Consider the following 16,596-nt stretch of genomic DNA (forward strand, 5'->3'; position numbering starts at 1 on the left):
GGTGGGAAGGGGGATGGAATAGAGCACTGGGAAGGAAATCTGGCAAAAAGTTGGTGAGGAGGCTTCTTTGCCTCTTGTCCCACCATCCTGGCCCTGCTGCCTCCACCTGCAGGAGACAGCCAGGTGTGGCCCAGGATCCCGGGAGGCGCAGGGGAAGGGGGTGGCGTCTCTGCTCCTGGGGCGCTGGCCCGTCCCAGAGGGGACAGGAAGCCAGGACACCGGGGATTGTCTCTCACAGCCGCAGCCCCAGCCGGGGAGGAAGTTCTGCCGGGTGCTCTCCGCTGGTGCCTCCCTCGCTATATTGTTGAACAGGAAACAGGGCAGCGCGGGAGCTGGGCGGTGGAGGAGGGAGCGCCGGACGCCGAGCCCCGTGCGCCCGCCGGGACAAGTGGAGGCGAGGCCAGCGAGCGGACACCCCGAGGTGCCGGGGCCGGGCCGGACTGGGCGGGGTGTTGAGCTGGGGTGGGATGGGGAGACCACAGGTGGCGGCGGGTCCTCACCCGGGAGCACCGCGCGCCAGCCCCTTCGCACCGCGCTGGAGAGGAAGCTGCGCGGACCCGAGAGGAGGGCCGCGCGGGAAGGAGCCTCCTCTCCCTCTGGGAGGAGATGGGAGGCGAAGGGCCCCCTGTCCCGGGGTACGAGAGACCCAGCCCCAGGCCCCCAGCGCCGACCCAGGCGTTGGCGCCGCCGTGGCTCTCGTCCGTCTCCTGGGCAGTGGACATAGGGCACCTCCTGGCGACGGGTCGGTCCTCGCGCTCCAGGGGTCCTCCAGGCTCCCCACCAGCCCTTTCCTTCTCTTCGCTCCCCCAGGGCCGGGGAAGGAGCCAAGGGTCGGGTCCCCTCCCCACCTTGCCTGTGACCCTGCGCTCCGGCTCCCTGCCGTGGGAAGGGAGCGTCCCTGCCATGGGAACCCTGCTCCAAGTTTTTCCAGGCCCAGCCGAGCTGTTTCGGAAAGGGCCTGGGGAGGACGGAAACCGGCCCGGAACGGGTAATGCCTCCAATCCGGACGGTTCAGAATGCAAATGGCCTGGCTCGGATTGGGAACGTCCTGGCGAGACTGCAAGCCCTGGTCGACCAGTCCCTGAGCGTTGCGCCCACGGGAAGCAGAGGCTCCCGGGCAACGACTCCCGCCCGTGGGGGTGGGGCGGGCAGGGGCGGGACGCTACCCTTCCTTGGCTCGGCTCGCGACCCGCCGGCGACCCTTTGGTCGCAGCCCTCCCTGCCCCTACCCCTCCCTCAGGCCTTCTGCTCCGGGCCGCGCCCCCAGTATCCCCACCGGCACCAGCAAACTCCGTCTGGCTTCTCGCCCCTCCCTAACACAGACGCCTTGGGAGACGGAGGCAGCCCTCCCGAGTACCCCTCTCCCTCTTTGCTCCCCTTGCCAGCTCCGGCTCCCTGAGGTCTCTCCAGCCGAACTCTTGGAAGCCCCGCCCAAGGAGATGGCGGGGACCTAACCTGCATCCATCCGCCGGCTCCGCCCTGCCAGCCCATGGGCTCAGTGAGGCCCGCCCTGCCCACGTGAGTGAGCGGCGGGGGTCCGGGGGAAGGTGGTGAGAAAAGGTGTCCTCTCTTGAGATTGTTGGCTTAGCTCCGGTCAGCTCACCGACGCCCACCCCCCTCCAGGGCTCCGTGTGCTCAGTCACTCCGTTTATACCCCTTACCCATCAAGGAAAGCTTGAGAAACAGAAGGAGCGCTTTGCGCCCCGCCGGCCGACCGTGTACCTTGGGTCCCTCAGATTCTGCAAGAGGCTGAGCTCCCAGCTGCCAGTCACAGGCCATCTTTGTGGGGCAGTAGGTGTTGTCGATGTAAAGGCTTGAAGGGACCAGCCACAAAGCAGATTTACAATTAGACTCTGACCCCCTCCCCCAACACACTAGGGGCCAAGCGGGTTGTGGTGGTCACTCCAGGAGAACCTGAGGGGCCCCTGGGTACATCGCAGGGGTAGTCACTGTCATAAGTGCATGGTCTAGGGGCCACTCTCATGGGGCAATGTAGAGGCCACAGGCCAGGCAAGGCCTCGAGAGGCCGAGCCTCTCTCGGGAGGGGGAGGTGGGAGCCGGAGAACAAGGGGCGGTGCTGGCCGATATGGGCGGGCAGGGCTGCAGGTTCACGTCTGCGGTGAAGCCGCTGGGGAAGGAAAGAGAAAACCGAGAGAACCGGTTCCCCCGGCCCTGGCAGTCATGGCCACTTACGCCAGAGCCCTTGGACTAAGCGGGCCAGCGACACTCCCAGGGCAGAGCGAACCCTGTCCGGGCAGGCCTGGGGCTCAGATGCCTGGAGCCGGGTGGGGAGAGGAGGTGCCGAGGACGCGATTCCCTGAGGGCTGTATGCGTCGGGGCGGGAGGACCGGAGGTGGAGGAAGGGGCTAGTCTTCCCACTTCACAGATGCAGAAACTGAGACCCAATCAACTTTGAGGCAAATGTGGCGTCCACTTTATCGTGAGCAATCACCCCATCTCTTTGAGGCAAGGATTCTCTGGCCGTAAAATTGGACCGGTATTATCCATCAGGGGATCAAACTTTATAATCAAAGCCACAGATTGAAAGGGCTGTCTTAATTCCATCACCTAGTGTAAGAATGAGAACCTTAAAGATTATTTCATCCAAGTCCCCTGTTTTATTTACTTATTTATTATTTATTTATTTATCTTCTTAGGGCCTCACCCACGGCATATGGAAGTTCCCAGGCTAGGGGTGGACTCCGAGCTGCAGCTGTTGGCCTACACCACAGCCACAGCAACGCTGGATACCAGCGGCCTATTTGACCTACACCACAGCTCGCGGCAACGCTGGATCCTTAACCCACTGAGCGAGGCCAGGGATCGAACCTTTCTTTGCCCTTATGGATACTAGTCAGATTCCTTTCCACTGAGCCACTATGGGAACTCCCCAAGTCCCCTGTTTTAGAAATAGGAAAGCTGAGCCCCGAACGCACACGCTGACTGCAGCTTCAGGACTCGAACCCAAGTCTTCCGTCTTCCTAGTGCCGTGCGCTCCCTGGCTTTCCGCGCTGACCTCCGCGCCGCTCCTTCTTGTTGCCCACAGGGACAGGCCGTGGCCACGATGGCGGCAGACGTCGAGGGAGACGTGTACGTGCTGGTGGAGCATCCCTTCGAGTACACGGGCAAAGATGGGCGCCGAGTCGCCATCCGGCCCAACGAGCGCTACCGACTGCTGCGCCGCAGCACAGAGCACTGGTGGCATGTGCGGAGCGAGCCCGGCGGCCGCCCCTTCTACCTGCCCGCGCAGTACGTGCGCGAGCTGCCGGCACTCGGACACCCTGCCACCCCGCCACACGCGCCGCTCCCAGGTCCGACAGCCTCCGAACCGCTCGCCTATGACTACCGCTTCGTGAGCGCCTCGGCGCCTGCAGGTCCTGATGGTACCCCCGCCGAGCCCCGGGACCGCGCCGGCTCCCTGTGCAGCCTGGCTCGGGGCCGCAACGTGACCCAGCGCCGCAGCCTGGCGCCTGGCCTCCCCGCCTGCCTGTATACCCGGCCCACCGCGCCCGTGCGGCCCGCGCAGTCCCTCGACGACCTGGCCCGCACCGCCGTGCCCCCTGCCGGCCTCCTCGGGAGCCGGGGCAGTTTCAAGGCCTGCAGCGTGGCGGGCTCGTGGGTGTGCCCGCGGCCCCTGGCGCGCAGCGACTCCGAGAACGTCTATGAGGCCATCCAGGACGTACGCGGCCAGCCTCGGGAGCAACACCCGAAGCAGGTACGCCACAGGGAGCCGGGAGCGGGGAGAAGGGCTTGGAGGAGGGCACGCTCGCCGGGAACCCGGGCTCTAGGAGACCCCTTCAGCCTTGCGTCCAGTTCGACGGAGCAGCAGTGTCCGCCGACTTTGGACCAGCTCGCTCACGCCAAGTCTAACTTTCCCCACCCCAGAAACGAGAGGGATACAGTCTCACTCACGATCGATCTCTTATCTGCAGTCCCCAAATGCCAAAGCTCCCTGGAGCGCAAAGGTTTTCTTGCAACTCAGTTGATGGCAAAATTTGACTTGAACCGATGTGCGACCCATTTAGTATAAATACTCATGTTTTGCTGCAAAGTGCAAGTAAACCGGATTGCCGGGTGCTGCCTAAGCCTTGCTGGGAGCGTTAGGTCACGTGTGGCAGGTATGTGCGCGGGTTACCTTTCTAAAATCCGCACCAATTCCGACTCGCATCTGGAATGCAGTAGGAGATTGTGGCCCTGCAGCCGCCGGCTCTACTTGCCTTGCCTTTCTCACGTGAGCTTGGGAGTCAGGGAAATAATGGATGTGAAAGTCAGGGGTCTGCTTCCTTTTTTGGCCGGTTCCAACGTTTTAGTTCCTTTTTAAAATTACTTTTAATTTCGATGGATTTGTTTCAGAAAGAAGTCCAGTTACAGCAAGGGTGTTTTTTTCACCTCAGAATCCGGTTATGTTAATTTGGAAAATCTAAAAATAGAGGACGTTTTAAAAACTCTCACATCCTCAGGATCCTTTGGGGGCCCTGACATCTTCAAACTTAGGGACTTTTCAGGGGGTGGTTGGGGGGGGAATGCACAGGCTCCCTTCTGACATGTGCCACAGCTGTGCAATTCTGGGCAATCCATTTCCTCTCTCAGGGTCTCAGTTTGTGTCTAGACGGAAGGGGTCAGGGATGGTGGATGAATGACCCCTGAAGCTTGTGAGTCTCTGATTTCCTTCTTTGGATCCAAATATGATTACAATAAATATCAATGCCTGCCACGCGTGGGGACTGAGTCTGGGATTCCCAGAGGGAGGAGGAACCATCCTTATCTTCGAGTCCCTGGGTCTTACCTCCGCCTCGTCTCATTTTGGGGCAGTGCTCAGGATTTGAGGCTACAGAGACTCGAATTTGACTCTGCCGGCTGCTGACGAGCTACTTCATTCCCCTGGCCCCAATGTCCTCGTGTGTACAAGCATGGCAATACCAATGGATTGGAGTTGTTGAGAGCCTTAAACGACGTGAGGCGTGGAAGTGCTTGGCAGGTTGTAGGTGGTCCACCAAGACTAGCTGGGGTCTCACCGAGTATCTTTTCCTCTGGGTTCGCGCCACCTTTGCTCCGGTTTCTGCAAGGGGCACCCCGCCCCCTAGTGGCCAGAGCGGAGAACAGCTTGCGTCGTGTGACAGGAGATTGAGACCCGGATCCGGAGCTGGGGGAGTTGCGGGCGGCGGAGGGGGTGGGCGAATCCTTGATCCCAGCGCCTCTCCCAACCCACCAGACAGCTACTCTGGGATAGACGGCCGCGTGCCAGCTCTCCTCCCCCGGCGTTTCCTGGGCAGGCTCTGGGCGGCGCACTCTGGCGCCTCTCCGCATTCTCTGTCCTTGTGACGGTGGGAATGCCTGGCCCTTGGAGGTGCACTCCTAGCTCCTCGAGGGAGGGGCCACGGCCTTGCTTCTGAAGCGCAGCCCCTGGCACAGGGCCTGACCCGGAGCCTGTGCTGAATGTGTTAAGGAGAGACGGAGAGAAGCAGTCCCCTGACCGTGAGCCCTGGCTCTGCAGCTCGGCCACCACCCCAAAGCCCGGGACCAAGGAGGGAGAAGGAGGGAGGGAAGACCCCCAGATCCCCGAGCCTCTTGAGAAGAGAAATCCCCCTCAGCAGCCAGGCTCACTGCCCCCTCTTCCCCCAGCTCCAGCGGTTGCAGCGGGGTTTTGGGGGGTGATGTGGGGGTGGTGCTCACACAGGGAGGAGCTGGAGCATCTGCCAGAGACCTGGGTTTTGGCCGAGAGACGCTGCCCACCCAGGGCCACTTCTGGCCCTCATTCACTGTGTGACCTCAACAAGTCGCTTAGCGTCTCTGGTCCTGTCTCCTCCCCTGCGTGATGGGTGTAACACCACACTCCCTGTGACTATGCTTTATTTGAGCGTCAGCTGTGGGCCTCCCTTGACCCCCCCCCCCACCATGTTGACAAACTCCAGGGGCGGGGAGGGGGGGTTCCTTCTTGGGTAAGAAATCCTACCCCGCTCTCAGCTGTTGAAGGCGGCGTTTAGAGGAGGGATTTCCTGAAAGGTGAGCCTGCCTGTTTTCTCCTTGATGGAGGCAGGAGAAGCAGGTCCTATCTTTCCCCTCTGTTCGCTAAGTGTGAATGAATCGAGCACCTGCCAGGCATCAGGTGAGCCTTCTGATCCAAAGGTGACTGAGGTGCAGCCCCAGCTCTGGGGGGATGGGGTGTCACTGTCTGAGACAGGATATTTGCAGGGAGGGACAGAAGCTTTGGCGCATGGCACAGGACGTCTGTGGTGGAGCTGCCTCACTGGGGTGCCATGGTGCCTGGGTCTCGGCGGAGGTGTGAGAAGATGTGGCACTTTGGGGCCCTTTCCACTGGGGCTCAGGAATGGGGGTTCAGGTGGAGAGTGGATGGTGTCTTGCTGAGCAGGGGCTCATGGGCTCTCGCCAGAGGTTTGGACTTTAATCTGCAGCAGTCGGAACGCTCTCGAAGGGAGAGGGGTTGAGGAAAGACCCCTGCGGCTGGGCCTCTGAGAATGGAGGAGGATCTTTGTGGTCCCCCAGGCACGCGGTGATGACAGGGGATTTGGGAGGTAGACTCAGCAGGACCTGGTGGCTGATGGGCTGAGGAGGTGGCTGGGAAATGCGGCGCTCCAGCCTCCCAGGGCAGACAGTGGTGCCGTTTAGTGCCAGGACAGCCAGGGAGGAGGAAGTGGAGGAAAGATTCGGTGCCCGCTTTGGCTGTGCCAGGAGAAGGCCTTCGCATGTGATGGCAGAGCCATGGGTGTGGAGAGTGTGGACAGAGCATCCACTGAGACAGCCCTGGAGCCACCGCACTGGAGTGACAGAGGGAGGAGAGAGGAGCATAAGAGGAAGACATAGTCAAGGAACAAAGAGAGAAGCAGGTGGTGCTGGCCTGGAAGCCGAGGAGAAGCGTCCAGATAAAGTCCATTGAACATTTGTCAGAAGTGGCCACCAGAAGGTCAGCGCCACCTTGTCAGGGATCACCGAAGGCAGAGAGCAAAGGGTCAGAGGAATGAAAGTGAGGACAGTCTGTGAGTGGAGACGAGTCTCAGAAGCTTGGCAGCAGGGGAGACGCTGTGTGTCCCGAGGCAGGTGTAAGCCTATGGTGGAGACTCCCCCTGAACTGAAGTGACGGGGCCGGAAGAGGGGGAGGCTGAGGATGGCGAGGAGGTGGCTGAAGAGATGCCAACCCCGGGAGAAGTGAGGGGCCCAGAGCGCAGCGGGGGTGGGGGGACCCACTTCCTCGGATGGGTGGATGGAGGTGGGGAAGAGTGCCCAGCTGGTGGGCCAGTGGACAAGTGGAGAGGGACAAGGACAAGGAGGGCTTGACAGTGACATTCTGCCCCTGGAGAGAGGAGCCTCTACCATGTAGGGCATTTTATGGCCTTGCCATTCACCCTTCTCTTGACTAGCAAGAGACACAAGGCATAGCCAGACACCACAAGGACTGCAGGTCCCGTGGGCCCTCACTTAGTCTCGTCCTTCCAGCAGCTCGGAAGGAGGCGTGGTAACCCCCTCCCCCCACCGTTTACCCAGTGACTGGCCAGAGGTCACAGAGCCAGGAGGTGGCTGCATTCAGGTCAGTCGCAGGCCTCCTGACCCCAAACCCCACCCTGGCCACCAGGCTCAGTCCTCAGTCTCAGCCAGGTGGCTTTCAGGCTTGGCAACAAGGCAAGCCTAAGGCAAACAAGTGCTGGCTTTTCTTTTTTTTCTTTTTTTCTTTTTAAGGCCTCACCTGAAGGCTATGGAGGTTCCCAGGCTAGGGATCGAGTCAAATCATGTGCTGGCCTACATACCCCATGGCAACGCCAGATCCTTCACCCGCTGATGGAGGCCAGGTATCGAACCTACGTCTTCATGGATGCTAATCAGATTCATTAACTGCTGAGCCATGATGGGAACTCCAGTGCAGATTTTTCTGAGTGCCCTTTGTCTGCCCAGCCCTGTCGAGGGGGCAGGGAGGAGGCAGGAAAGCCCGAGCTGCCCAGGGAGATCTGTGTTCTGCAGCTGACCACTCCCAGGAGAGCAGAAGCACACCTTCTGTGGAGGGAGGGGTGGGGAGAGGGGGGAGGACTCTACTCCCCCCCCCCAAGGGGCCTCTGAGACTCCACCCCAGAGGCTGCAGGGGTGGGGAGGTGGGGGGAGACCTCTGACCCAGGGATTTCAGGGTGTGGTCACCCTCCCCTCCCCAGGACGACAAAGAGGTGGGAAGGCCCAGGCCGGCCCTCTGGGCTGAGCCCGCCCCTGCCTCCCGGGCATTGGCTGCAGGGAGGAAGGGGTTCCAGGCCGGGGCCTCTGCAGCTTCTTATGCAAACAGCCCGGGAGGCACCTCACCCGAGCCCGAGCAGCTCCTGGACTGGAAGGAGCCCCAGGGCCCTCCCTCCACCTTCCTCCTCTACCAGGAACTGTGAGTGACTCTGACCCTTCGCCTCCAGTCGTGTCGGGACCCTGGGGGTGGGGGCAGGTTTCCCACTCTCCCCGACTCCCCTCTGGGTCTGCCTTTCCCTGTACCCGTCCTAGAACCCACCCAGGGCCCCGTGCTGCCAGGCGCCCCACCTCCTCACTGGATCCCAGCTCTGGCTCACACTCCCTGAGACTGACTCCAAGGGCAGCCCCAGGGACTGAGATAAGGGAACTGGCCTTGGCAGACCCACCTGGGTCCCCCTTTGGGGTCAGCCAAGGGGGCCTTCTGGAGAGGGGGCTGGTTAGAGCAGGGGTGGTGGAGGCCAAGCTGAGGGTCTCATGAGTCCCCTCGTCCTGTCAGGACTCCGTCCTTCCAGCAGCTCCGCCCACCCCCAGCGGTAGCCCAGCTGGTTCTTCACACCTGAACTTGCCCCCCCACACACAACTCACCTGCAGCCCAGGCTGACCCGGGTCAGCCTCTGACCTAGTTGGTGAAAGAGCAAGTCCTTGGCTCTCCCCTCCCATCACCCCACTTTCGTGGCCATGGACAGCCCTGCCTGCCCCCAGCTCCTGGGGAAGAAAGGAGCCCCCTCCCCCGCTGCAGACTTCGTGGCTGTGGCCATGTCCCCACTCCCCCAGCCTGGGCCTCGTTTCTCCTCTCGGTCTCCCGTTCCCTTCAGCCTCCAGGCTTCCAGAGACAAACCCACCTATGGCAAGTGCACCTGCTTCCCCACTTCCTTCCCGCGCCCCCGCCCCTCCCCAGCTGGCCTCACTCTGTGGCTCTTTTTTCTTCCCTTCCTGGAGCTGTCCGACCCACAGTAGGAGGTGGGTGGGGGCGGGCGGTGGGGGCTGAACACCAGCCCCATGGCCAGTCTGTGCCAGGTCCGGGCATGGGAAAGCCCACGATCAGATCATGACGTGGGGGCGGGGGGTAGCTGATGATCAGGCATGGTCAGGTTCCAGAGTGTTCCGGAGATTTGGAGCTGGATCTAAGTGGGGCAGGGAGGGGACAGTTGATGTTAGTTGCTGTGGAGAGAAGTGGGGCTGCCTGGGCTGGATCCCAGGGAGGGAAGCTTGCTAAAATTCAGAGACTCTGAGAGTTCCGGTCGTGGCTCAGCGGAAATGAATCTGACTAGCATCCATAAGGACGCAGGTTCAATCCTGGGTCTTGCTCAGTGGGTTAAGGATCTGGCGTTGCCATAAGTTGTGGTGTAGATCGCAGACGTGCCTTGGATCTGGTGTTGCTGTGACTGTGGTGTAGGCCGGCAGGCGCAGCTCTGATTCAGCCCCTGGCCTGGGAACCTCCATGTGCCATGGGTGCCACCCTAAAAAGACAAAAATAAATAAATAAAATAAAATTTGGAGACTCTGTTTCCAAATGAGATCATGGTGTTAGGGGACTGCCAGAGCTGCCTCCTAGGCCAGTTGAGGCCTGTCCAGTCCAGGCTCTGGGCTCCATGGTCCTGCCCCATATCTCTGTCCCCTACCTGGAGGCCCCCATGAGAGGGGAAGCCCAGAAGGGGCCTGCCTCCGGGTCCAGCCAGCCATCTCCCCTCTTCATCTGCACATCTGCGGCATTCCTCACATTGACTGAATTTGTAAATGACTCTGCCCCCTATAAAAATAGTTTAACCTCATTACAAATATTTGGTATTTGGATAGGAATTCCCATCGTGGTGCAGCAGTAACGAACCCTACTGGCATCCATGAGGACGTGGGTGCGATCTCTGGCCTCCCTCAGTGGGTTAAGCATCCAGCGTTGCCCTGAGCTGGCGTGTAGGTCACAGACGAGGCTTGGATCCCACGCTGCTGTGGCTGTGGTGTAGGCCGGCAGCTGCAGCTCTGATTCCACCCTTAGTCTGGGAACTTCCATAGGCCGCAGATGTAGACCTGAAAAGCAAAAAATAAAATAAAATAAAATTTGGATTGTGGTTTCTTTCCATGCATTCTGCTTTCCTAGGTTTGCAAGTTGGGGAGCTTTGCAGACTTCGGGGCATCCTAGTGGGCTGATAACTAGGCTGGGCTTTTTCACCTTTGAGCTCATGGATTCAGTAAACGGGAGAGTCAGTGATGGGTCAAGACCAGGAAAACTCAGAGGAGGTCCTTGCCCTCAGGGAGCTTCTGTCCAAGGGGAGAGATTGGCAAGCAAAGGACAGTTGCAGTGGCACGTCCAAGGAGCCCCCCACCCCGGAATCTCTCAGGGGAGAGGGAAATCCAGGATCTTCCTGTTGTCCTGGAGGGGGGGGTCCGAGGTGAACCCTAGCGGTTTCTGCAGTTCGGCCTCCTGCACATCCTTCCAGACCTGGTGCTTTTTCTGTGGCAGAATTTTTTTTTCCTTATCAATGGTAATTAGTCTTTCTTTTTTTTCTTTCTTTTTTTTTTTTTTTTTTGGTCTTTTTAGGGCTGCATCTGTAGCATACGGAGGTTCCCAGGCTAGGGGTTGAACCAGAGCTGTAGCTGCCGGCCTACGCCAGAGCCACAGCAACGCGGGATCTGAGCCACGTCTGCAACCTACACCACAGCTCACGGCAACGCCGGATCCTTAACCCACTGAGCAAGGCCAGGGATGGAACCTTCGTCCTCAGGGAGGCTAGTCAGGTTCACTTCCACTGAGCCATGACAGAGACTCCAATCTTTTCAAGTCTTCTACTGGTTCTCTAGTTAGTTTTGGCCACTTTATATTTTACCGGGAAAGTATTCCTTTTTTTCGGGATTTATAAAGGCTCCAGTTGTTTTGAATTTCCTTGTGGCCAAGTAAATGATCTTTTTTTTTCTTTTTTTTTCAAGTTTTCAGAGCTTTTCATAGATATGGAAAAACTGTACATTTTCTGTTTAAGGGTTGTAAGGTTCCATATGTGTCAGGTCAAGTTTATTGACTGTATTTTTCAAACACATTTCTTTTGTAAGCTTCTTTTTTGCCCCTTTGCTCTGATTCTGATAGAGGTTTATTAAATTTCCCACGTAGGAGTTCCTGTCGTGGCTCAGCAGTTAACGAATCCGACTAGTATCCACGAGGACTTGAGTTTGATCCCTGGCTTTGCTCAGTGGGTTAAGGATCTGGCAATGCCATGAGCTGTAGTGTAGGTGATAGACGTGGCTCAGATCCCACGTTGCTGTGGCTGTGCTGTAGGCCAGAAGCTACAGCTCGGATTCAACTCCTAAGCCGTGGGTACGGCCCTGAAAAGACAAAAAAAATTAAAATAAATAAATAAATAAATTTCCCACTTAAATTCACTCTGTTAAGTTCTTCTTGTACTTTCAATAGTTTTTGCTTTTTCTTTGGCCTGTGATGCTGTTGGGAGCCTACAGATTTTGACTGTCCTGTCATCACAAATCCTGCCTTTGTGTCACCAAGTGATGTCCCTTTGTATCCTGCCTAGTGCATTAACCTGAAACTCCACCTTAACGTCATGCTTCCTTTTGATTTCATGTTATTTTACTTTTTGCACTTGCTGGTATCTCAGTTTCCTTTTATTTTTTAACCATTATCACTTTAAAAAAATGTTTTTGGTATATATCACTGGATTTTTAAACTCAAGCTGATTGTCTTTGAATGGGATCATTCAATCTGTTTGCATTTCATTTAACAATTGCTATGCTAGGGAATTCCCACATGGTGCAGTGCGTTAAGGATCCAGCATGGTCACTGCTGCGGGTCGAGTTCGATCCCTGGCCCGGGAACTTCCACGTGCTGAGAGCGAGGCCAAAAACAAAAACGAACACAATTGATATACTGTCCTTGATTGTATTACTAATGGCTTATTTGACATTTATTGGTTTACTTGTGGTTTTCTCTTCCCCTTCATCAGCTTGCTGTTGAGGCCCCTTTTCTCCAGCTGCTGCACCCTCCTCTTCACTAGTAGCTTCTGCTTTTCCCTGGGGCTCCTAATCCACCTGCTCCAGAGGGTTCGCCGTGTGGGGATTCTTTTTCTCAGAGCCCTGTCAGTCTGTAGACTTGGGTATTTTTTCAGCTTGTGGAAATTTATTAGTTATGTGATTCTTTTGTGTTTTCTTTGCTTTGCATATTAGCTCTCCTGACTGGAACCCCCCAGTTTCTTATCTTTTTCCTCTTTTTTTTTTTTTTTTTTTTTTTTTTTGCTTTTTAGGGCCACACCTGTGGCATATGGAAGTTCCCAGGCCAGGTGTCGAATTGGAGCTACAAGCTGCTGGCCTATACCGCAGCTCTCAGCAAAGCCAGATCCTCAACCCACTGAGCAAGGCCAGGGATCGAACCCTTATCTCATGGTTCCTAGTTGGATTTGCTTCTGCCGTGCCACAACAGGAACTCCTGGAATGCCAGATTTTTAACCCACTGAGCGAGGCCAGGGATACTAGTTGGGCTCTTTTCTGCTGAGTCATGACCAGAACTATAAATCACTTATTTTATGGTGTTTAGATGTTGAGACTTTGTTACAAAGGGCGTTTTTTAATAGAGAATGTTGCTCGTATTTTCCTCTTTGAGTATTGCTTTTATGGCTTCACTTTTTACATCTGAATCTTTGACCCTCTGGGACTAGATCTGAGTGCACAGAGTGAGATGAAGCCTCCCCTTTAATTATCTCTTTTTTCTGGATGGCCACCCAGGTGTCCCATCCACTTTTACTGGCAAGGTCTTCTTCCTACCATGATTCGTAATGGTGTCTTCAGCGTGTCCTCCGTCCGAGTCATACTGGGGCCTGATAGCCGTGGCCAGTTTGCTGGTTCTGTTTGCTTCACCTCTCTCCAGCCACTGGCTGTCGGAGGAGTGGAGTTTATTGTCTGTCTTTGCTCACCAGGCTGGGGGCGAGCTGCTGGAGTGTCCCACTTGGTGGGGGTCCCTAGAGCAGCGGTGTCTCTGCCAGTGGGAATTTTCCGCACGCCCAGCCTTTAAGGGAAGAGGATGCTTAGCCCATCTGCTTGGTTCCCCATCGGCTCCTGGGGGCAAGGGGTCTCGGGGAAGGGGGTACAAGGCTCACCCTGTCTTCATCCTAGGGTCCCATCGCGGGCTACATTCTGCCCGGGGTTTTCTGGGTCCCAGCGTCTGTCTCAGGGCCTCTCCCCTGTGCCAGCCAGGTCCTGCCCACTCACCTGCCCCAGCTCCTGCCTGGTTTGGATGGTTAAAGGTAGCAGGTAGGAGAAGAAGAGAAGTGGGACATGTTTAAACTGCTGTGTTTGCAGAATCCCTGGCCCCAGAACTGTACCTTGAAGGGAGAGATGTTACTTTGTCTCTGATAGATTGGGAATAGGGGAGAGCTGGAAGGACCGGTCTGTTTCCATGTAAGAAATAACAAACATGGGAGTTCCCGTCGTGGCTCAGTGGTTAACGAATCCGACTAGGAACCATGAGGTTTCGGGTTCCATCCCCGGCCTCGCTCAGTGGGTTAAGGATCTGGCGTTGCCGTGAGCTGTGGTGTAGGTTGCAGATGTGGCTCAGATCCAGCGTTGCTGTGACTCTGGTGTAGGCTGGTAGCTACAGCTCCAATTAGACCCCGAGCCTGAGAACCTCCATATGCCACCAGTGGGGCCCTAGAAATGGCAAAAAAAAAAAAAAAAAAAAAAAAAAAAAAAAAAGAAAGAAAGAAAGAACAAATATGGAGTTCCCATCATGACTCAGTGGAAACAAACCCGACTAGGAACTATGAGGTTGCAGGTTCAATCCCTGGCCTCACTCAGTGGGTTAAGGATCCGGCTTTGCCATGAGCTGTGGTGTAGGTCGCATACAAAGCTTGGATTTGGCATTACTGTGGCTGTGGTGTAGGCCGGCTGCTGTAGTTCCAATTTGACCCCTAGCCTGGGAACCTCCGTATGCCACAGGTGCGGCCCTAAAAAGACAAAAAAACCAAAACAAACAAAAAAAAAGAATGAAAGAAATTACAGATACCTCGTAGAATAGTAACACTGAGGATGCAGGATAGTTAAAGTTTGACGGTTTTTTTTTTTTTTTATTACGAAACTTTTCAGACATACAAAAAAGCAAAAAGAATACGGAAATGAACATAATTTCCTAGACTTAACAATTACTCTATGCCATATTTGTTCTATCTTTTTTTTTTTTTTTTTTTTTTTTTTTTTCGCTTTTTAGGGCTGCACCTGGGGCATATGGAAGTTCCCAGGCTAGGGGTTGAAAAACAGAGCTACAGCTGCCAGCCTACACCACAGCCACAGCAACACCGGATCTGAGACAAGTCTGTGACTTATGCCACACCTCTCAGCAATGCTGGATCTATAACCAACTAATCAGGGCCAGGAATTGTCAAACCCATGTCCTCATGAATACTAGTCGGGTCCGTTTCTGCTGAGCCACAACGGGAACTCCCATTCTATCTTTTTTGCCAAGAAAAAAGATTAATGTAAATTATAAATTCCAGACTTCATCATATTTTACCCTTGAAAACTTTAGTCTGTAGCTCCTAAAAATGATATTTTTCTCTATAACCATGATGCCATTATTATATCTTTTTTTTTTTTTTTTTGGCTGTACCACAGCATGTGGGTTCCCCGGCCAGGGCCACAGCAGTGACAGTGCTGGATCCTTAACCTCCTGAGCCACATGGGAACTCTGCATTTTTATATCTAATAAAAGTAACATTAATTCCTTAGAATCATCTAAGATCCCGGCCACAGTCACCTTTCCCCCATTATCCTAAGACAAGTACGGGAATCTAATCCTGTGCATCCATTGCTTCTGGTTGTCTCTTACGCCTTTGGCAAGCCCCTCCCTTTTCTTCTGCTCTGACACAGCCGTGTTAAAGAGACCAGACCAGTTGTCCTGTGGGATGTCTGTTTTAGATCCGAATATCTGCTTGCTCGTGGTGATGTTCTCCTGTTCCTCCACCCCAGTGTGACCTGGGACTAGTAGGTCTGAAAAGCTTTTGCAGGTCGGGTCGTCTGGGCTCTGCGACAGGTGATGCAAGGGAAGTGGGAATCAAGGATGCCTCTAGGTCTTTGCTTGAGAAACAGAGGGGATGCTGAGATGGGGACGAAGATGAAGACAAACTCAGTTGTGCATCTTTTCAGTGTACAAAGGTCGTCCAGGGGGCAGGTGGATGGCTCAGCCTTATCTCAGTTGGATACAGTTGCAAGCTCTCTTCCTAATAAAGTTGATAGAGCTTTAACCACCGTAGAGTGAGAAGCAGACATGAGACACCAAGCACCCAGCAGCTGGGCAAAGGGAGGAGGCAGCTAGAGGCCACGGCCTGAGGCCGTCCAGGAGAGAGAGAATTATAAGGACTAAGTACCGGAGAGGGGTCAGGCTAGACCAGAAATAAATTCGTCCCCAGCAAGCTGTGGCAGACCTCAGCAAGGGGCTGGGTATCTGAGTGAGGGGTGACAAGATGATGGGTCCACACGCTCTTTCAAGAAGTTGGGTCTCTGGCAGTCCTGCTGTGGTGCAACAGGATCAGCGGTGTCCTGGGAGCACTGGGTTGCAGGTTCGATCCCTGGCCCAGCATAGCGGATTAAGGATCCAGCCTTGCTCTAGCTGCTGCGTAGGTCGTGACTGTGATTTGGATCTGGTCCCTGGCCTGGGAACTCCATATGCCTCAGGGCAGCCAAACAGAAAAAGAAAAAAAAAGATTTTGGCTCTGAGGTATCCTAGCTGTAGTGCAGCAGATTAAGGATCCAGTATTGTCTCTGCAGCGGCTCAGGTTGCTACTCAGGTATGGGTTCAATCCCTGGCCCAGGAATTTACTGGAGGTGCAGTCGAAAGAAAAAAAGAAGTTGGCTCCAAAAAGGAGGATGAGAGGGGAGGGCTGGGTCCAGGGGTACATTTTTTCTTTTTAAGTTGGAGAGACTTGAGTTTGTTGAAGTGCCAAAGGGACAAAGGCAGCCAGGTGGAAGGGGCTGGTGACTTGAGACGAGGCAGCTTCTGAGCACATGAGAGGCAGTGGGCTTCCCCGGGCCCAGACCGGGAGGTTGGCTTGGGCAGGGGACCCGGTACCCCCATGAGGGGAGGGAGAAGCAACGGTGAGCACAGGCACAGGTTCGCCTGAGGAGGCAGCAGAAAATGACCATCCCAGCAGCTCTTCCCACCTCCCGAGCCTGGCTCCTAGTCACAGCCTGTGCTGGCCAGCAGGTCCCTTGACAGGTCATTTCTGATTCCTCCCTGCCCAGCAGCAGACACGCTGGGTTCCTGCCAGCCTCACTCAGAGCACAAGGGGTGGCAAGTGGCCCAGGGGTTCCACCCCTCACCCCACCCTGCCCTGGAGGAGCAGGCCAAGCAGGCAGTCCCGTGAGGTCACCAAGAGGCAG

General features: G+C 55.9%; 1 protein-coding gene across 5 annotated transcripts in view; it reads left to right on the plus strand.

Moving 5' to 3' along the window:
* Positions 1 to 234: 234 nt before the first annotated feature.
* ARHGAP27 (Rho GTPase activating protein 27) overlaps positions 235 to 16,596 on the plus strand; it is a 32,950-nt gene continuing 16,588 nt past the window's right edge. Inside the window, exons 1-4 of one of the 5 annotated variants that reach the window (XM_021066832.2) lie at positions 235 to 421; positions 811 to 988; positions 1,386 to 1,518; positions 3,047 to 3,715. In XM_021066832.2, coding sequence (XP_020922491.2) covers positions 3,065 to 3,715 — 651 coding nt within the window. In that variant the 5' untranslated portion in view covers positions 235 to 421; positions 811 to 988; positions 1,386 to 1,518; positions 3,047 to 3,064. Of the gene's footprint in view, positions 989 to 1,385; positions 1,519 to 3,046; positions 3,716 to 8,271; positions 8,372 to 16,596 lie in introns of those variants that run through there. The other 4 variants (XM_021066833.2, XM_084984200.1, XM_021066834.2 and 1 more) reach the window with 4 other exon arrangements.

Source organism: Sus scrofa, chromosome 12 (assembly GCF_054392235.1).
Source record: "Sus scrofa isolate SSC_HxYL_T2T_F1_AM1 chromosome 12, Sscrofa_HxYL_maternal_Yorkshire_Landrace_v2.0, whole genome shotgun sequence".
NCBI lineage: Eukaryota > Metazoa > Chordata > Mammalia > Artiodactyla > Suidae > Sus > Sus scrofa.